The sequence below is a fragment of the Alligator sinensis genome, unplaced genomic scaffold, assembly GCF_000455745.1.
Source record: "Alligator sinensis unplaced genomic scaffold, ASM45574v1 scaffold489_1, whole genome shotgun sequence".
In the NCBI taxonomy this organism is placed as follows: Eukaryota; Metazoa; Chordata; order Crocodylia; family Alligatoridae; genus Alligator; species Alligator sinensis.
Window position 1 is genome coordinate 1943557 of NW_005841901.1, and position 15887 is coordinate 1959443.

General features: G+C 42.9%; 1 protein-coding gene across 1 annotated transcript in view; it reads left to right on the top strand.

The window, feature by feature from the left end:
• The first annotated feature begins 487 nt into the window (after positions 1 to 487).
• CRIM1 (cysteine rich transmembrane BMP regulator 1) overlaps positions 488 to 15887 on the top strand; it is a 359396-nt gene continuing 343996 nt past the window's right edge. Inside the window, exons 1-2 of the mRNA XM_025197632.1 lie at positions 488 to 560; positions 13929 to 14102. Coding sequence (XP_025053417.1) covers positions 488 to 560; positions 13929 to 14102 — 247 coding nt within the window. The remainder of the gene's footprint in view (positions 561 to 13928; positions 14103 to 15887) is intronic.

A 15887-nucleotide genomic window follows, 5' to 3' on the forward strand; every position in this document is an offset into this window, starting at 1 on the left:
TTTCTTGTTTCTTTGCCTCCATAGTGAGGTGAGTTTGCCTGAAATAGTTGATGCCTTGTCCTACTTCATGGGTTCACTGGAGATGATTCAGTGCTCGTGTCTCCCAGGTATTGATAATTAATATTGTATTTTTCAGATTGGCCTTCAAGGTGTCCTTTAATTCTTTTGCTCACCTGTAGAGCAGTGATCACTGGGAAATTGGGAGTATATTTACTCCCAGGGAAATTGGACCTGTTTTGGGAGCTGGTTGTCAGGCATCCTAATGACATGTCCTGCCCAACAGAGCTAGTGCAGTATAAACATGGCTTCAATGCTGGTGGTGTTTGCGTTAACAAATGCCAGGATACTGGCATTTGTTCTTCTGTCCTTGCAACTGATATGGAAGATTTTCCAAAGACTTTGCTGATAGTAATGTTCCAAGGCTTTCAGGTGTTTCTGATACATTGTCCAGATTTTATACCCGTAACTGGGTAGGGATGACAATAGCATGATAGACAAGAAGTTTGGTTTGGGTCCTGATGTCACAGTCATCAAAGACACAATTGCAAAGACATCCAAAGGTAACACTGCCTGATTTTATTTGGTGTTGAATATTATCATTGAGGTTAATTTTTTGGGAAAGTTGCCTACCCAGGTATAGCAAATCCTGAACATTCTCCAACAATTGTGTGGAGAAGCAGGTGGTTAGTTTGGAGTGGACTGGTAAAGTATCTTTGTTTTTTGTGACAATGATGGTGAGTCCAAACATTTCTTATGCTTAACAGAAACAGTTGAGTGACCTTGAGCCCTTCAGTTGAGTTGGGCACACATGACACAGTTGTCAGAGTACTGAAGATCAGTAGCAGAGGGGTTGGGTGTCTTGGATTTGGAACATAACCAGTTGATATTAAAGAGATTTTGGTCCATGCAGTACTGGATGCTGACTTCAGATGGAAGTCTGGCAGCAATGTGATATGATATAGCTGCAATATAGATGGAAGAAAGCACTAGAGTGATCACACATCCTTGCTTGACTCCAGTCCTAATGGTGAAGGGGTCCATTTTTGAGCCTTTGCTTAGGACACTTGCTGTCATGTCATCAAGAAGTCTGGTAATAAATTTTAGTGGGCATTCAGACCTCCTTAGATCTTCCATAGTACCACGCTGTTGATTGAATCAAAGGCCGTAGGTCAATGAAGGAGATGTAAAGAGCACTTCATAGCACTTCTGGAGCTAATTAGCAGCAAAGATCATGTCTATTTATACCTTTGAATGGTCAGAAATCACATTGGGGCTCAATCTCCAGGGAGATTGAATCTATTGAGCAGGGAGAGTAAATCTATTGAAAATGCAGGTGAGGATCTTCCCAGCTTATAGACAGGAGTGAAATGCCATGATAATTGCTGCAGTCTGGTCCATCTCCTCTTGAATTGTGATTCTGACCACCTCAAGTCAATGAGAATTTGTTCATATTTCCAGATTTTCAGAATAATGGCATGTAGCTGGTGAGAGAGCTTCTTCCCACCATGCTTATAAATTTCAGCTGGTGTTCTATCAGGACCACATGTTTTGTTGTTCTTCATATGTTCAAGGGTTTAGGGAGGCTTCTTTATAATTTGGTGTGCCTGCAAGGTAACCTTTAATAGGCTATTGTGGAGTGGCTATGATGGTATTATCTTTGGTAGAATCTCAGTTCAGAAGCTCTTGAATGTTCCTTCAACCACACACTGATGGTGGAGCTGCCTTTAAAGGGCGACATTCCATCTTTGGACCTCCAGAGGGATGGCTTCTTGTGTGCTTGGCCATAGATAGCTTTGGTTTCATTGAAGAAACTATAGGACAAGAACAACAGAATCTCAGCTTGAACCCCTGAGATGCATCATCAATGACATTTAGTCTCCTCCTGGAAAAGGATGACAGTCTCAAAGCAGCCATGGGGGATAAACCTGTCCTGGCTTCCAGGTAAGCCAACCTCTAACAGCATCCCTCAAGCAACAGGCTATATACGTCTTATTCTCAGCAGGGCCTCAGACCCAAATGCCTTCTCTGTCCAAATGTCAATATAGACCACATCACTATACTGAACAACATATATGATAACATCAGAGGTTCACTTGGTTGCAGTTCTGCCAATGTCATATATGCCATCACCTGCTCACAGTCGCCCATCTGTTCAATGTGGACAGCAGAGGAGCATTCCTGTGTGACGGAATAAGTGAATGTTGATCTACATCAGCTGCAGAAAGACGCTCAGGTCTGCAGCAAAATGCTTTAACTTCCCTGGACAGTCTATCACTGGCTGGAGCGCATGACTTTTCTCAGGCAGCAAACCTTTTAAAAACTCATTTGAATTGGAAATTGAGGAACAAGAAATCATCCAGAGACTGAATTGTGTTGAGTGTGGTTTAAATGTGGACTAGGGATTCTTAGCCCATGCCTGGATTAACTTTTGGGTTTATTGCTTGCATGTTTGCCACTTCCTTGCACTACCCTGTCCCCGCTCTCCCACTCCCCTTCCTTCTGTTTTTGGTGTTCAGATTTCTTTCTCTCTTCTATACACAGCTTTGTGCATGTTCTTTTACAGCATCTGATAATGTGAACGCTAGCCTATTAAAGCTTGTGTTATATAATATAATATAATATAATATCGACTTTGGTTAGTCTGTAAGGTGCAAGTCTGTCTGCCTTCTATTTGACTTAAGACTAACATGGCTAGCTGTAGGCCTTGTTACACCTTATGCTGTGAGCCACACAAGTATTCACCTGTGTTAGTGCCAGCTTGGAGTTTTTAGAGCACTCACACCCTTAAGTCTAGAAACCTCTGACTCTTCCCCACCTGCACAGCCGTGATTTGCCACTGGAGCAGGGGTAGGCAGCCCCCAGTACAGGTGCCAGAGAGTGGCATGCAAAGGTATTTTGCTTGGCATGTGAGCCTCGGAGCAGATGGTGGGGAAGAGGCCAGGGCTGTACTGCCACAGCAAGGATCAGGCCCCACGCAGCTTTGCCACAGTCTGCCCCTGACACACTAACATTTTACAGGTCGAGGATGTGAGTGTTTTTGGCATTGTGCCAAAAAACATAGCTGACCCTCACACTAGTGGCCTGGTGAGTAGGGGTAGAACTAGGAGCTATAGCTGTGAGCTGCCACTAGAGGGCTGGTGAGCCAGGACAGGTCACTATCCATGTTCTGTGGGGTGGGGGTGTGAGAGATCCTGGGATACTGGAGGGCTTCAACTTGGGCAGTACATCTGTGGGGAGTGGCCACACCTTAATGGAACAGGAGCTAGGTAGTACAGTTCAGAGAAAATCCTGACCTAGAGTGGCTTAACTTTGAGCCACATAACAAGTGCTTAAAGCCACTTTAATGTGTGGACAATCTAGGTGTTAAGGCAGGGGTGGGCAAAATGTGGCCCACCAGACCATTCTGTCTGGCCTGTGGGGCCCCTAAAAAATTTAGTAAATGAATATTTATTTGCTTCTGGCTGCCTGTCAAAGGTGACAGGAGCCAGGGGCAGTAGGACCCAGGGGGGAGCCGGCAGGACCAAGCAGCCCAGCCCTGCTCCACCCCCAGTCATTTCCCTGCCTTCCTGCCCACGCACTGCTCCAGCATCACATGGCCCCTAGCTGCATTGCCAGACTGGGGAGCATGGGCTATGCCGGTACCCCGGGGCTGGAAGTGTGAGTGTAGGCAGGGGCAGAAGGGGTGTGTTCGTAGGGCGAGTCACACACGCACACCCCATCAGAGAGAGATGCGCACATGCACACCCCCTCTCACTGCCATACACACAGCCTCCCACACCTCCTCACATACCCCAGCCACCCTACCCCACCCACACCCCACATATCCACACACAGCCACATGTTCCCACACCTATCCACTCCCACAGATGCACCCATGCACTCTCCCACACCCCACACACCCACAACCCCCCACAAATGTATACCCACCCCCACAACATATGACTTCATTTTAAGCTATTGTGCAATCACCTCTATGTACACTACACAAACGCATGTAAATCAGGACAAAAATATTTTTTGAAATTAAATTAATGAATGTTGTAGATGTTTTCTTTTAGAATCTAATTTGGTATTTTTCTGGTTCCGAGATGGCAAAAGCCCTTGCTGAAAGGAGTAATTCTGGGGGCAAGGGGAGGGACTTCTGGTGGCAAAGGTTAGGGGGTAGGACTTCTGGTCATAAGATGGCAACCAGGAATGGGGTACTTGTCAAGGGGCAGGGCTACCCATGCAGCCATCGACAACTTGCCCAAACTCAGTTAGTGGCCCTCCACCTGAAATAATTGCCTGCCCCTGGGTTAAGAGCTCCAGGAGTTGCCCAGAATTACCATGTAACAAGGCCTTACATCTCTGAGTGCCCTTCAGTTCAGTAACAGCCTTTTCAACATAACCTAGTGAGGTCTTCCCTTGAGTCAGCTCCATATCCACTTCATGAATGTAGCACTGATCCTCTTCCTTGTCAGGCTGTCCAGTAATTTCTTATGAGCCGGGATCCTGGTTTTCTCTGTGTGAGTGAGAGTTGAACACACTTTTTTAATTGATATATTTACAACTTTAAAGCAATTTGGAAACCTACCAGTGGCTTAATCACTATAATAAAATACATTTTAAATACCTATACATCTTGGCGTTTGATTTGGGGTATTTTATCATGGAAAATCAGAGCTGTCCCTCCCCTCTTCACTCACCAGAATGAGGATCCAGCTGTGGCTGTTTTCCTTCCCCTTGCCCCCCCCAGGCCACAATCCCCCAACCCTGCCAGTGCCCCTTACTCCTGGCCCACAGTCCCCTGGGCCCTGCTGGTGCCTCTCTCCTGGCCCACAGCTCCCGCCCTCCCTCCGGCACTGCTGGTGCTCCTCACTCCTGGCTCTCAGTCTCCAGCCCTGCCAGAGTGGGGTGGGGGGGGGGCCCACCTGCCAGGGCTGTAGAGCCAGGGACCTAGGTCCGCAGTCTCCTGCCCTTCTGCAGCAGCACCTGAGACTGTCACTCATGGGAGGTGATGGCTGCTGTGGCCCAAGTGGAGTATGGAGCATAGCTACCCCTGTCCCACAGGTGGCATGGCTGGAATGGAGCCCGTGGCGGGGGAAGGGCAGATATAGGTTGCATGATGTGGGCTTGAGGCTCCCCACCCTGCTGCCTTCTTCCCAGGGATGTCTGAGGCCCAGCAGGTGGGACCTGGTGCGGCAGGGCAGAGTTGGGTAGGGAAATTCGATGCTGTAGCTGGGAGCCCCGTGGTGCCATGGCAAGGTGTCCCTGCCTACTGGGCAGCAGTAGGGGGCATAACAACAATGTGCCACCACACTCGGCTGCTGCCAGGTGGGCAGGGGGCACCTTCCCATCATGGTGTGGGCCTCCCGGGTGTGGCACTGAGCCTCCCTACCCTGCCCTGTTGGGTCAAGTCAGCCTGCTGGGTCACAGAGGCCCTGGGGGGATGGTAGGAGGTTGGGGACCCCTGAGCCTGTAGCAAGCAGCTTGCATCTGCCCCTATCCAGCCCACAAATCTAGGGGGATTTGCGTACCCCGCCATGTCCCTCGGGGAGTGCGTGTAGTGGTGGGGAGCCAGTTGTCCCCTGGACAAGCTGCCCGTGACTCCATCCCACTCCACAGCCAGGCCCTGTGGCTGTGTGGTGCCACTCTGTCCTTGGGTCCCAAGTTCCAGGCTCCACATACTGCCTCGTCTGGGCAGCACCCCCAGTCCCAGCCCTACTCAACTCCCTCCCTCACTATGGGGGCCTCAATCCCCTGCCCTCTACCTCCAGACTTACCTGCGGGAGCTAATCTCATGCTGCGTGGCTGCTATAAGCATGTGTATATGCATGTGGCACCCCCTGCCTTATCTCCCTTCTCCTGGAACTCTGCCAACCCGCAAGGAGAAAACTGCTGTTTCCTGCATTTTCCTTTAAAGGAGAAAATCCATGTTTTACCACTTCTTTTCCATGGTGAATAGAAAACCTGGATCCCTGCTTATGAGACAGAATCAAAACCTTGGCTTAGGTTTAGATTGGTGATTCTCAGCCAGAGTGCAACAGGGGCTTTGTATTTGTAGCACTGAGAAATGTGCTGGCATCTACATGTGATTCACCAGATAGAACCAGAGATTTCAAATAGGAATCCGTAGTGTCAAAAACATTCTGATCTGTTGTGGTCTTGCATCAGACTGAGATGCCTGGAGTCTAACCACAAGTCTAGATCAGAGCTGTCCAACTGGTGGTTTGTGGGCTGCATGTGGTCTGTGAGGGGGTTAACATGTGACCCACAATCTCCTGCCTGGCTGCCATTCCACCTGTGGCTCTTGTGGTGGTGATACTGGTAGCAAGGGTCTCCAGGCTTCCCCTTCTTCCTTTGGCCCTGGTTCCTGTTCCCTGCTTTTGGGGGCAAAGTCCCTCAGCCAGGCTGCCATTGATAGCATGGAGTGAGAGAGTGCTGGGCTGCCTGTGCTTTAGGGTGCCTACATGATGGGAGATCTGGGCTGCCTACATGGTGTATGTGGTGGTAGGAGCCAGGGGCGGGGAGGCTGGGCTGCCCAGGCTTCAGGGTAGGCTGCCTGTGCAGCTGGGGAGCTGTCTTTGTGGCGTTGGGAGCACCCCCATTGCACGTGGCCGCCAGCTGCCCAGAAGTTGGACAGCCCTGGTCTAGAGAAATAGAGTCCACTGCACCTTATCTGAGTCCTTTATCCTATCAAGAAATGATATTAAATTAGTGTCTACACCATTATTTAGGACTCTTTATCTTCATCTGACTTTTAAACAGTTATTCAAACCTCTTTTCCTTTAGTCCTTATGGTTGCAGGTTGACTTTGGGGGAAAAAATGAATGAAATTCTTATGTAGAGACTCAAGAACTTCAGCTTTTTTTAAAATGTCAAATATGAAGGGACTCTCAACAAAATTGCAAAAGAGTTGTACCAATATAGATGAAGATATGAACAATGTAGAGAAGATCTGAAAACAAATGACTTAGGAATAATATTAAAACATGCATAAGCTGGACTAATTTAAGTGATCTTTTTGGGAACCTTCTATCACTGTCCTACTCATTTTCTTTCTTCCCTCTTCTCCCCGGCCTGCGTTAAGTGGTTTGTGTGTATGCCTAGTGTGGGCAGTCCTTGCTAGAACTGGGTAGAAAACTTCTTTGTATCTCAGTTTTTACCCCATACATACTGGTATGAAATGCCTCTGAACTGTGTATATTTGAAGAGCCAATAACCTGAGCAGTTTCAACAGGACCAAGACTGCCCTGCCCAGTGTGCCAAAGAGTCAGACACCAGGATATAGGTAGTAGGATCCCACTTTTAAGGCCTTGCAATGAATTGGGCATAGCAAGGACTTGAGATCTGGCTCCCATTCACATCCCAGGTAATGTGTCCTTACCCTTAGGGTATCAATTATTCTATGGTTGATTGGATTCTACTTTTGACCAGAAGTTTCATAGATTCATCAAGAACTTGAAAAACTTTTTTTTCCAATTAATATATTATCAGAACTGGCACTTCACATGATTTTGATATTTGGCAAATGGGCGATTTTTTTCCTAAAGAAAAACCTTTTGTAAAAGGTTTTTCTTTATCAGCACTAGCCTCTGATTCATGACTTCAGTATGGGTGTGCTGTTACCAGTATAGAAGCACAAGCTCCTTTCATGGATATCCTTTCCTCTTGTACATTCTCTAGGTTTAGAGCAGAAGTTCCCAAGCTTTTTGTTACTGCGTACCCCCTTCCAGATTTACTGGCTGCCCGTGTACCCCTACCAGTATGTTTTATATTTCAACCCCTTAAATGCCAATTATTATTATAATGAAAATTAAATTTGCCATTACACAATTTCTCCCCTGTCCCCTGCAGGGATAGCTTGCGTACCCATAGGGATACACATACCACAGTTTGGGAACCCCTAGTTTAGAAAAAAGCCTACCTCCCTTTAAGTAGTGGTAGTAAATTCTACTCCTTCATCCTCTCTTCCCTAAGTTTGTGGTGTTCTCTTCCTGTGGAAGCAGGAGACGCATACCCTTTCACTTTAGAAGGTCTTCCAGGATTCCTTCGGAGTCCCAGTTGTTCTTAATTCATACGATTAATTGACTGTTTCAGTGGACAGCAATACTCTATTAATGTGCAACATGTCTTTTCTTAGGACTGTGCTTCACAAGATTAGGAAAATTTTAATGCATGTTCTCAGAATTTAGCTTTGATTTGACAGTTATGAGCCTGGCATGGAGTAAGATTTCACCCAGCAAGGGTGATTTATTTGCCACTTTCAAATGTCATCCTTCAGCTCTTTCAGTTTTGATACTCTGAGGAGTGTGAAAACTTTAAATTAAAACTGAATTAAAACAGCATTGCTGTTTAAAATTGCTGAGCCACTTTCATTCATTTTCCTTTCCCACTTGCCTTCTAATTTCTAGTTTTGTACAATTCAACCTAGCTGTCAAAATTTCACAAAATTACAAGTAGGTGAAAAGTTTAGAATGGAAATAATTACATGCATTTAACTGAAGTATGTGTTTAACCTTATAAGAATACATTAGGAAACTCTTGTACATTTGAAAGCAGTATATGTGCACTGGAGATTAGTTGAAGATTATACATGTGGTTTCAGAGTATGTTTAAACTTTCAGTGTTCATGCTTGTTTATGGGACCCCTGGGATTGTAGTGTGTATTTTTTTTCCTTCACTATCTTGAAAAGGATATGTTATGTGAGATAAGGGATAGTGGGGGGAGAATAGTATGTTGACTTTGTCTTTGAACATGAAGTACTGCTACATGTCCAGCAGAGTGAAAATGAAGATTTGAAAAGCAAATTCTTTGGATGAAGATGAACTGAAAGAGCATGCAGAAAAAAGATGTGAATATACACAGGTTTTTTTTTTTTTTTAAAGGCAAAGAAGCTGGAAGAAGAAAGTTTGCTACAAAGTAACTTAAAAATTAAAGCTTTCCCTTACAATTTCAGTGCACCACTTTCAAGTTGGTGTCTCCCTTTATACGTTGTCCTTTCAGGAGTAATGTTATACTAATTCTTTGCATGTTTACTTTCTCAGCACATGATTGGTATGTTGCAAGCCTGTGTATCAAGACAAAGCTTTAGGGTAGTTGCTAACAATTGTAGTTTTTCTCTCTAGAAAAGGGCATATCCAGTTCTTTTCATAGGCTAAGTACAGACAGTCAAAAGGCTTGAGGCTGTATCGATTCAGTCTTTGCAGGTTAGTCTAAGCTGCTTAGGTTGAACCAATAACCAAGTGAATGGACATTCAGTTCTGATTCTGAAAATGCAGCCACATGCCTGCAGTGGCCCAGGCTAGGAGCTAGCAGGCTTTAGAGCATGCCTCCTTGCTCAGCTAGAGCAGACAGCTTGGGCCAAAGCTAGCCTGCCCAACCTTCTGAGGGAAGGTTCCTGGGGTGAGGTTCAAAGCATTCTGGGATGCTGGGGGGACAGTGAGTTCACTTGAATTTGGAGGGGATATTGGACAGAAGTGCAATAAACCAATTTAACCTCAATCAGTAAATCCTGATACTACATTCATCCAGGTTTATTTTAAACTAGCTTTGGCCATGTTGAAAGCAGTGTATGTGCACTGAAATTTTGTTGTTTCAGATTTGAACTGGTTTTCAATAGCTTATACTAGTTTATGTGTAACTTCTGTCCCTAGCCATGGATACTGTATTTCTAATGATAGAGTGTTCAGTTACGAATCTTCCTAACTGCTTTTGTATTGTAAAGAAGTCAGGGAAGTAGACACTTCACCATCCTGCAGCTCTACTTATAGAATTATATAGAAAAAAGTGAAAGAGCCATTCATGAAAATGAAGCATTGTTTTCCAAAAAATCAAAGGAAAGCGTCAGAAGTGTAGTTTGAGTAAAAGTCAGAAATGCAGTGGTTTTTCAGAGGAAGGGTCTCCTTTAATCCTGAATCAGGATAGCGGAAAGGCACATGGAAAGAATTCAACAGATTTCTGTATATTCTGTATGAACTGAAATATCTTGTACTTGCATTGTGTTAAAAGAATGCGTCTCTTGGTTTATGCTGGCATTCTAGTACTAGTTAACAGCATAAAAGAGTGAACATAAAGTTCCATTGTCTTGTGGAGATAAGTGTTCCAGCTAACTTAGTTGTCTCACTGTTTGACTGTTTGATTGGTGAATTCTTTAAATTATGCTTTACTGAAAAGATCATTATAAGATACCTGGACAGATCTAAGATTTTGAAAAGGAGGGTACAGATTGTGTGGTGCATCATCACAGATAACACAACACATTTTTCTCCGGCGAAAGAGGATTTAGAAGCTTTACTAATATGCTGGGGGTCAAGTGCTGTATAATTCCATTTAAGATCAAAGCAAAAATCAATATAACTTCTTTGGAATGTTCAGTAATATATTAAGTTTAAAAAAAACACAAGGAACTAGGCAAAAATGTTTAAAATTAGTTGAAAAAGATTGTCACTGGTTCTGTGGTCAGCATAGTTGAATGTACTTATTCAGATTTTTAAATCAAATTCTGGTCTTCCTGAGTGTCTTGACAGTGCCTCCAGTGCTTCACTGGAGTTAATATTACCACATGGGAGTTAAAGTTTTTAGCTACAGTTAAAAGTAGTCTGCAAGGCTGTGAAATGAGAGAGTCATTACCAGGAATGTCTATCAGACAACATAATTGCAGAAGAAAGAATAGCTGAAGTAGTGGAACTTCAAGACCATTAAAAAGGAGACCGGTTCATTAACACCTATCTAATAAAGAAACATTAGCAAGAATCAAGTGGATTATTATTAGGTATCCTGGTTTTTCTGATTAAAAAACCCTACAAATTCTGATTAAAAAACCCCCAAATCCACGCACAGATCTGGGGGTCATGGGTCTCCCTCCCCTCATGGGAGTGTGTGCAATGGCTGGGAGCCGGCCCCACCCCCTTCCCCTTGGGTGAGCCACATGTGGCCCTGTTCTGTTCCCCGCTGGGGCCCTGTAGCTGCTCATTCCAGCCCCAGGACCCAAGCCCCACACACTGCCCGGCTGGCAGTAGGTTCGGCCCAAGTCCTGCCCAGCTCACTCCCTCTCCTCCTATGGGTGACCTCAATCCCTCCCCCCTGCCGATTTTCCTGCCAGAGCTGTGCACAAGGCTGCCTGGTGGCCATATACATGCACATGGCACCCCTTGCCTGACTGCCCACCTTCTGCTTCCCCCCAGTCCCTGGCAATCTGGAACTCTGCCAGCCTGCAGAAGGCTTTTTGCATTTTTCTTGGGTAAAAGGTGAAATCTGTGTTTTTTCCATGGGAAACCAAAAACCTGGATCCCTGGCTATTATGTGCCATGAAGTCACCTTATTCCCTTACTGCTGCTGTAATAGAAATGCCATTGCCTCTCCCAGGCAGTTTTAAAGTTTGGGTAGAGCAGGAATCAAAGTGGGGGGGCAGTATCTGTATAATCTTTCCCATTCACTGAAATGATGTGTTGTCAGGAAAGTGGACAACCAGGAAAGTGTTGTCAAGTCACACAAAATTGCTTGCTAGACGAGGGGTTGATAACCTCATGATCCAGATCCAGCCTCTGGAGCCAGGGGGGCTTCTGTAGTATTTTGAGAGTGAGAGACTTGGATTACATTTTTGTGGTGGGGTACATAATCGGCTGTGGCCCAAGATGGGGCCATCAGTTATGAATATCTTCTCAGCTGAACAAAATACCAAATAGAGAGAGACCAAAACTCCCTCTTGGAAACCCTTATGTTTGAATAAGCCAGCACATCTATTCAACTTCCTTCATTTTGCCATAAATACTAAGGTCATAAGATCAGATTGGAGAGAGACATAGTTGTTGTCTAGTAATACTGGGACCCAGACAATCCTGCAGCTGACCAGAGCCACAGTTCCTGCTGCTTCTAGCTCCAGGCATTGTGTCATCAATAAATCAGAATTCTGCTTCCCAACTGATGGTGGAGAACTCTTTAAATGTAGACTGTCTTTGCTCATACAGGGCCCAACCCATCTTACTGCTATCCAGGAAAGGCTCCATCCTGATATGTTATGAACAGAAATGGAGGCGCTAGTTGAAGTTGCTAGGAGCCCAACCATACTTTGGGCTGTGGTTCCTGCTCTTAGGCTAAGGACAGTTTAAAGTATCACTTGGAGAATCCATAGCAGATGCTTGACGTGCATCTCCACTGGAGAAACAGAAGTGATCTGGAGTTTAGTGCACAGTAGACTAGGCACTGTTCCTGGGGCTTAATGGGCTGAGAGGTAGCGAGGAAATACTGTGTAAAAGTCCATATGTAGTTAATTATTCCTTGTGCACCAGGGTGAAGTCCTGCCTCCTTTTCTCCCACAACCAGGTGTACATAGTTGAACACAGAGAGATGACCTAGTACACTGACCTTTTAGAGAGACATACCTTTCGTTCTGTCTCAGTTCTTGATACTGCTCCAAAAATTGCAGTCTTAACGGTAACTGAGGCAACCAAAAGGTACAGATATCTGTATAGAAGAGAGTAGTGTTACAATATTATGAGAAAACATGCACACGCTCCATTATATGTTTTTAGGCAACTTTGTGTTTCTGTATCAAAGGCCACAGATGTTGCAAATGAGTACACAAAAGTGACTTGCCCAAGACTTGCTTGTAAATAAATACTTTCCTCCCATAAAGAGGTTAACTGCTCTGCATTATTTTTGAAACTCCTTTGCACCTTTGCTGACTTTTATTATTGCTTTAAATTTAAATCAATTTCCCATTATCTGTACTGTCTGCAGACTTTCTTGGAAACTGCAACACCCTTTATAGAAGGATGATTTGCAGTGTATTTTGTTCTACTCTTCAGGTATATTGTATTTAACTAGATCTGTTTCAACTGTATGTAAACTTGCATTTATCATATTTGCATTGGATTTGATTAAGAACTATATTTTCTTGTTTGAGCAATAGTATCAGCCGTTGAGCAAAAAACCCCCAAACCCTCCATTAACAGATGGTGGCAAAGGAGCCTGTGACTTTCAATCAATTCTTCTAGCATAGTGAGGAGCACGTTTGGATATCAGAAAGTTCCTTGGTCATGACCATTGCTTGCAATTTATCCAGCTCTTATTTGCTAGAGTATTTGACATGACCTCTTGAAGAAGTAAATGCTTTAGATGAACTATTATTTTATTTAGCTGGATTGAACATGCCTAGTTATCTGATTCAATAAAACTATTTTGACTTCCCTTTCATAAACATAATTATTCCAGATTGCCTTGAACGCTTGTTGTTTCTATGCTAAATCATTCTGACTTCAAGTAGCTCGCAAAAGGTATTGCAGTTAGCCAAAGTATAAGAGTGTTAAGTGCCTGTTTTCACCCATGCACGGAATTCAATTACCTGCAAACTCCAACACCGTTATTAGTATGAAGATATGGAAATAAGTCTGTAAATACAAGATTTGGACTTCACATTCTAAGCATCTTGTTTCAGAAAGGATTTTTTGGTCAAATTGGAATGGATTTGGGGAGGAGGAGGCATGCCTTCCACCATAGTATAGGGCATGACCTTCCTTGTAGGCTCCTCTGAGAATATATTAACCAAATGACTTCCCATTTTGTGTTGGTAGTGCCCTTTATCTTCCTGCTTGTACCTGTGGTCTGTTGATAGGGTATTTGGTGTTTGGGATATTGTTCCTTATATTGGATGTGAGGGTTTGCAGTCTAATTTTGGGGATTCCTTTGATAAATTATTGCTTGCAAAAGCATGGTATTGGGCATGATGGCTCTTCTAACTCTATACTCCTATGTTGCATTTGGCCCTATATTTAATATAAAATAAGTATAATCTAAGGTATTATTTTAAAAATATAGAAGTTATTCCAATTAAAAAAAAAAAAGGTTTGAAAAGAAATCTAATGCTTTCAATCCTGTGCCTAACTTCAGTGCATTTGAACTTGTGTATGAAAACACAGTAAACATTGATTTCCTTTTTATTTTTCAGATGAAAATTGGGATGATGACCAGCTACTTGGATTTGAACCTTGCAATGAAAACCTTATAACAGGTTGTAATATAATCAATGGGAAATGTGAATGTGACACCATTCGGACCTGTAATAATCCATTTGAGTTTCCAAGCCGGGATACTTGCCTGTCAGCTTTAAAAAGGATTGAAGGTAAGCACTTGCCTTCAGTAATTTCCAGTGTGTAATTTCTCAGCATGCCTTTCATTACGGCCTAGGATCAAATATTATCAAATTACGGAGGCAGAAGTGGCTTCAGGCAGTCATTGCTTTTTACTTCTGGAAGACTGGTCTGGTTTTTGGTGTTAAGAGAATATTAACAATATGAGGTTTAAGGAAGATGCAGTTTTATTCAGCTTGGCTTTTGAGACCTCCTCAGTTTTTGATTTTAGATGGAACTAAACTTGACTTGTGCATTTTAAAAGTATTTAATTGTTTACAAATGCAAAACTGATACCATTTGTCCTGTTTAGATGGTCCTTTGTCTACATTGTATGTGAAGGAACACTTTAGGGAGCTGTATTTTGTACTGCTTCACATATTTTGAGAGTTATGATAAAGTTACTTGTTGAACTCATATAATATTTAAATGATGAATCTATGAATAAATATATGTTTTAATAACACAGATAAAAAATAAGATCAGAAAAGTTTAGGATGTTTTTTGTGGACTTGACTCAAAGTTTGATGGACTCTGAACTGCTGCATCTGTCTGTGCAGAAGTACATAATGTCTCATTCCTTGTTGTCTCTTACATGCATATGCATACAGAATAGTTGGATCTGAAATAAGATAGAGGAATCATGTATCTAGTTTCAGAGAACTTATTATTTTGGTACATTATATGCTGCTTGGATATGTGTGGGGCAGATTTGACATCAGCTTTGTAATCATACTCTCATATTGTACTTTAAAACTGTTTTTCAACTGGCATTGAAAACATGGTGGTCTGAAGAACTGGTAATGTGATTTAAGCTTGTGATGCTGTTTATTTTCCAACACATTCTAAGAACTTGCAAGGATATTACTTGAACTCTGAACAAGTGAATCCATTTCAACAGCAATTGACAAACAAGAAATAATTGAATGCAGTGTAAAACTAGTGCCAATAAGGCTAGTCCCATTGGTTTGAGTTGTGATAGTGGTTTAAATAAATTAATAAATTTTGGTCAAGAAAGTGTATTAAGAGAACTGCCGAAGTGATTGCTTGAGAAGTATGAACTATGTAATGGGATATCATAGTAACTTGAAAAACCTGTTAAAGTTTGCAAAGTCCAAATTAGAAAAACACGGAAGAATTTAGTTGAAAAACCTAAATGTGTCTATGCCAGATTTGATCTGTTAAACCCAGTCAAGAGGTATAAGGTATCTTGTGGTTCCAGTCCCAACTATAGAGGAAAGTATGCCTAATATAGCCTTCATTTACCTAATAAGGTAACAAGTAATACTCCATAATGTGTTTCTTTATTGTCTGAGCTAAAACCAATTTGTTTGTATATTGTTTTGCTTCTTTAGCTGGAAGTTTTGCTATAGTGAGATCTATGTGGGTACTGCTATAATTTTAATTGTGCTCTATCATTCTTCAAGAAAAACTGTTGTGAATGGCCTTTTTCTTTTCTTTTCTTTTCTCCTCTGCTACTAAATTGAGAAGAAGTAAGTGTAATAGGTGAAAAAGCAGGGGTAATGTAAGTCATGCTGTGCAGTGCTATATTAGTACTTAGACTCCTAACAGTTGTTAACTGTTGATATCTAGCAGGTACCTCTTAATAGAAACCGCATTTAAGGTTTGTTATTTTATGGCAATGCCATTTACTTTAACAAGGCTTTTGGTGTCTAGGAATGAATCTTGAATATCTCTTATGTCTTACAAACACCAAATACTTTGAACAAACAGGAGAACAAAAACCACTTAAATCATTTAACATTGCTTCAAAGAAT